This window comes from Halyomorpha halys, unplaced genomic scaffold, assembly GCF_000696795.3.
Source record: "Halyomorpha halys isolate HHAL.00 unplaced genomic scaffold, Hhal_1.1 Scaffold541.1, whole genome shotgun sequence".
NCBI lineage: Eukaryota > Metazoa > Arthropoda > Insecta > Hemiptera > Pentatomidae > Halyomorpha > Halyomorpha halys.
The window spans coordinates 372,654-377,955 of NW_027112673.1; the positions used below are offsets into that span (position 1 = coordinate 372,654).

At 27.2% G+C, this 5,302-nt stretch overlaps 1 protein-coding gene across 1 annotated transcript in view; it reads left to right on the forward strand.

Moving 5' to 3' along the window:
* The window catches only part of LOC106684073 (beta-1,3-glucosyltransferase), a 92,975-nt gene extending 88,431 nt beyond the window's left edge, over window positions 1–4,544 (forward strand). Inside the window, exons 11-12 of the mRNA XM_014425925.3 lie at window positions 3,721–3,872; window positions 4,262–4,544. Coding sequence (XP_014281411.1) covers window positions 3,721–3,872; window positions 4,262–4,405 — 296 coding nt within the window. The 3' untranslated portion in view covers window positions 4,406–4,544. The remainder of the gene's footprint in view (window positions 1–3,720; window positions 3,873–4,261) is intronic.
* The last annotated feature ends 758 nt before the right edge of the window (window positions 4,545–5,302 follow it).

Below are 5,302 nucleotides of genomic sequence, written 5' to 3' on the forward strand. Positions count from 1 at the left end.
TATATATGAGGCACTGGGTCGTAAAACATGGTAACTAAAAGAAACTAAAACTTTTACTTTGTTAATTATAATGTTTTACTTCAACCAGCTGCCACAATATTTAATAACATTATTATTCTTTTAAAAATGCAAATTTACAAAACCTATGCAAAAAATCCAGTGGAACCAAAAACTTCAATTTAGAACAAATATCAGATACTATGTTTTAAGACCGAGGGCCTCAAATATAGTATTTTTATTACTCATTAAAACCATACTGTTTGAAACAATTAGTCAATGTTTTTTATTTTCAACTTTTCTATCAATGAAACCAGTTAAATTCTGTTAACTAATTAATTGTTTTTTGAGTTTTGAATTTAAAAGTTTTGATTTTTTAGATTGCAATCACTTCAATCATATTTATTAGCCTCTTAAATATTTTAACATTATTTATTTATACATAAAATTGAAGGTACAAAAACATAAAAATTATGGTTAAGTGATAAATTTACTTGATAAAAAGCTTGATATTTGCAAATACTTAGATCATATTTACTAAATGTATTATAATGCACAGTTGTAAATAGCAATAAATAAATACTAAATAATTCAAAACATTATCCAAATTATAGTCTCAAAACTTTTATTGTTTTTACACGTCCAACGTTTCGGCCAATTCGGCCATCTTCAGGGACAATCTGCTTAATTCACTATGAAACATATTATTTAATATTTTTCCAAACACTTCATACAGGCTATTCTGCCCAGGTCAAAACATTTTTATCCAATAAGTCAAATATCCATTAAATTTCACAGTCAAAAATATTTTTCATTTTACCACTATCACGAGTTGTGATAAAAGTGTATGATAGTGGTAAAATGAAAAATATTTTTGACTGTGAAATTTAATGGATATTTGACTTATTGGATAAAAATGTTTTGACCTGGGCAGAATAGCCTGTATGAAGTGTTTGGAAAAATATTAAATAATATGTTTCATAGTGAATTAAGCAGATTGTCCCTGAAGATGGCCGAAACGTTGGACGTGTAAAAACAATAAAAGTTTTGAGACTATAATTTGGATAATGTTTTGAATTATTTAGTAAAAAATTGCCAGTCTCAAGAAAGAATTTTATGATTATAAATAAATAAATATTTAAAAAAAAAAATATTTGCAAATAAATAAATTTTGTTGGTTCTCATTGTTATATGGCCGAGTATTGAGGTTCCGGTTGTATATTCTGAATGACATTTCTTATTTAATTGAGTATATACTTCAATTTTGGGCCATACTTTCCCTCACATCAATACTATTTTTGTATATTTTGTTCTTTTTTTACCGCAACCCTGCGTTCATATTTTTGGTGTAAATATGGGAATTTCGTTGAGATGATTTCAGTTCACAACACCTCAAAACTCTTCATTTTTCAATTTAGGTGAGGTAGATCTTCTTTTTCTTGGATTAACAGTTTTTTTAATTGAACCTTTAAAACATTAATATTTATTAATACCATCTATATTGGCCCCAATATATGGTTGCTGTCCCCCTCCTTTTTCAGTTCCTCAAACATTTTAGAATTTTACAAATTCTAACCTGATTTATTATCAGTTCTAAATTCATACATTCAACTAAATTTTAGTTGTTTTTTTAAAATCTGTACCTTGGTAGAAGATGGACCAATGTCCATATATATGAATATTGTATTTATGCCATTTGTTAATACAAAAATGTGGGAGTCATAAATGAAATTAAGGCGATTTCCTAATGTTACTAGATTTCAAGTTGGAGACTTTGTCAAAGGGCCAATGTAAAATAAAAAATGATCAATGTTCACTAGAACAGCTTTTTCTCAAAATAACATGAGCATTGACCCTTCTTTTATGAAGGTAAAGAAATATACAGGTTATTATTTTGTTTTTGATTTAATAAATAATAGTGTTTGATAGGCTGTTTAAATATCATTAATAAAACATAAGTTATATAGCAAGCATACAGTATATCGTTAAACAATGTTTAAATCTACTTCTAAAGCTAAACATAAAAAATTGTCACCCTTTAAATTGGCAATCAGCATTAAAATCTTATGAAGTTGTTAAGAGAATAAAATAAGAATTTAATATAAGATTTTAAAAAATAAGTATCTGTATTACTGTTGTTTTTCTGAAAAAATATAATTAGCTAAGTATGGGCAAATTCAGATTAAATTGTAAAAGCTTCACTTTGATAGGCTATTGTTTATTTAATTTTGAATATGGAGATTTCAAACATTGTCAATAAATATATCATACTATTCTTCACAACAGAAAAACATTGAAAATGATTAGTTTGTTCATTTTAACACAAAAATATTCTAAAGTCCCAATTAAGGGGCATGCACTTATCCAAAATAAATTGAATAAGAGAGTAAATTAATTTTTTTTCTATTATTTTAGATAAATTGTATTTATATACATTAGGAAATATATCAGATTAACAATATAAAATGGGGTGGTACCGGCCCCTTTATTTATTTATATAGCCTTCGCTCTTACCTCAACACAAAATGCTTAGGACAGTGTCTCCTAAACTTTCTACATTTATGTACTCTTTCTTAACGCTGAGTACCCCTAGTAATAAAAAACTGTGTACTTTCACAAAAATCAAAATATAATTTTTTATTCATTTTTTTACATAAACAAAACAATGATAAAAGAAAATTCATTCATTACAAAGTCATATTTTGGATTAATTTTTTTCTGTTTATGAGTTGCAACTATAATTCGGTTAGAAGTAGCGGATTTCAATCAGGAATCCAAAGGCATATAGTCACTACATCCTGAAACCCCATGGCTTCTTATATCCACCAAACTGCTCATACACAGTACTAATAATTGACAAGGTTTTTTCTTCTAAATGTGTAGTAATGAAAAGCAAATCCCTATTTAAACCAGGTAGTCTTTTGACTGTGCTTGGTTTAAATTCAGAGTGTCCCTGGGGTTACACGTATCACACTGGCTCAAGGGATAAGTGAAGACGTAAGCTTAAACCTTAGTGATTTCAAAATATTATCACTATTAATACTTAATTCATAAATTAACTCTATCACCATCAACAGATCATTAAAAGAATAAAATAAAAATTGGGAAAACACTTTTGGTTTTGATGAATTATGTTCGATTGGTTTATAACTGTCAGCTTCAAAATCAGAAGAGAAAAAAACTCAATATGAATGAATCTTAATTAAACAAATCATTGATTTCAACTTGTGTTAAACTTTTCTAAGGGTAGGCCATTTAAAGAGACAACATTAGCCTAGTTTTCCACTACAGCTCAGTGCTGCAGGAGTAATAACTTAAAAAAAAAAAATGTTATGCTCTTGCCTGAATAATGCCTTATAATTGCCATAGTATGTTGTACACTAAGATCAGTAGTTAATTGGTAGCTTTATTAGTGCTAGAAATATAAGCTTAAAATGAGAAGAGGAGACTTTAAGATAGTTTAATCGAGCAATATTTAAAAAGCGCCTCAAATTGAAAAACGGCATGAAACCCTCCACTCCTACCCTCCATGGTAGCCTTACTTATCTGACTTTTCAAACAGACAATTATAGCGAGTAGGTTGGTCGATGTACAGTTTTTTAATACGGGTAATTGATATTAGTAATGAAAAAAACTGATATGCCTATTTGTGCATGAGGAGTTTTAAAGTTTTTTAATATCACATTAATTGCTGATTCTAAAATTAAAATTTTTTAATTTTAGGTGGAGGAGGCATAGCATTTGGAATAGACACTCTTCATGACATAGTGAATTTTTGCAACTGCCCGCAGATTGACAGTCCTGATGATATGGTCCTAGGCCTATGTATTGCTACCTTGAATATTTCTTTGACCCATTCTTCTTTGTTCCATCAGGTATGATATTATTGATCCAAAAAACCTTTAAATGAATGATAAGATAACCTATTTATTTCTAATTTAAGCGTCTCATCCTATTTCATTGTTTATTAAACAAAATAAAAATGAAGATCAGATTATCTTGTCTGAGGAAGATTTGTAAAAAATACTTATAACTGATGTTTGAAATATAAAATAGTATCAATAAAATAAAATGAATATATAAACATTAGAAAATTTTAATAAACTAAAATAGAGATTCATTTAGAGTTCTTCATATATGATTCTGTATAATCCTTAGAAAGTTTGTATTATTTTTTTACACGTATATATAATTTTATTTTAATTATTCTTAATATTTATATAAGTAATTTAGTGTTTATTATAATAATCTTTTCTTTGTTTAGGCAAGACCGATGGATTATCCCAGCAGTTACTTGGATATTGGGTATCCAGTATCTTTTCATAAACACTGGAATGTTGATCCTATGTTAGTTTACACTAAATGGCTTTCAGTGCCTTCAAGTGACTTAATCCATACTGAATTGTGATATAACTTTGTTAAAAAATAATAATTAATATGTTTAATTTTGTAATCTATGAACGATAATTCTGCTCTTTGTTATTTTATGAAATATATAGTGAATTAATTAATATTGAGTTATAAAACTGTACAAATATTTGTTCATTTATACATTTGTATATATTAAGTTAAAATAACTGAATTCTAAATATAAATATAATTTTATTTAAAAAAATAACTAAATGCATTTATTTCTCAACTTATTTAAGGTGGATAAAGATATATTTGTTCTATTAAAGTAAGCTATTTTTAACTTCATCACAATGATTTATTATTATACTAACAACATTTTGACCCCTTATCTTCAGGTTATAATTTTTTGTAATGTGGTGCTACGAGTGTGAGATGGACTTTTATTTTATTGATAATTGAGATTTAACTTTCATCTCATCTCAATTATCAATAAATTTAAGTTCATCTCACAATTATAGCATCACATTACAAAAATCATTGTGGTAAAGATAAAAACAGCCTATTTTAATCCAGCATTCGTACATTCTTCATTTTCTATAAAACAAAAATGTTTCCCTCTTAGAAATATTTTTATCTTAACAATACAAAACACAATTTTAAGCTCTTCCCTTGTAGTTTTGAGAAACATTAGATTAAAATGTCTTACTACCCTACTTTAGATTAATTTATATAAATTGATATGGTCTCACATATATAGTGAGTGGTGATGGTCATCTATCTAACTATACTAGATTGTGCTTAACTTAAAATGCCAATTGGATACCCAGCTCACCGGAAATACTATTCAGAGAAACACCTCTATCTATATAATAGGTGCTGCAAACAATAAATCATGTTAATTAACCTGAATCGACTACTAAAAATTGAAATGCTGCCAAATATATACATACTA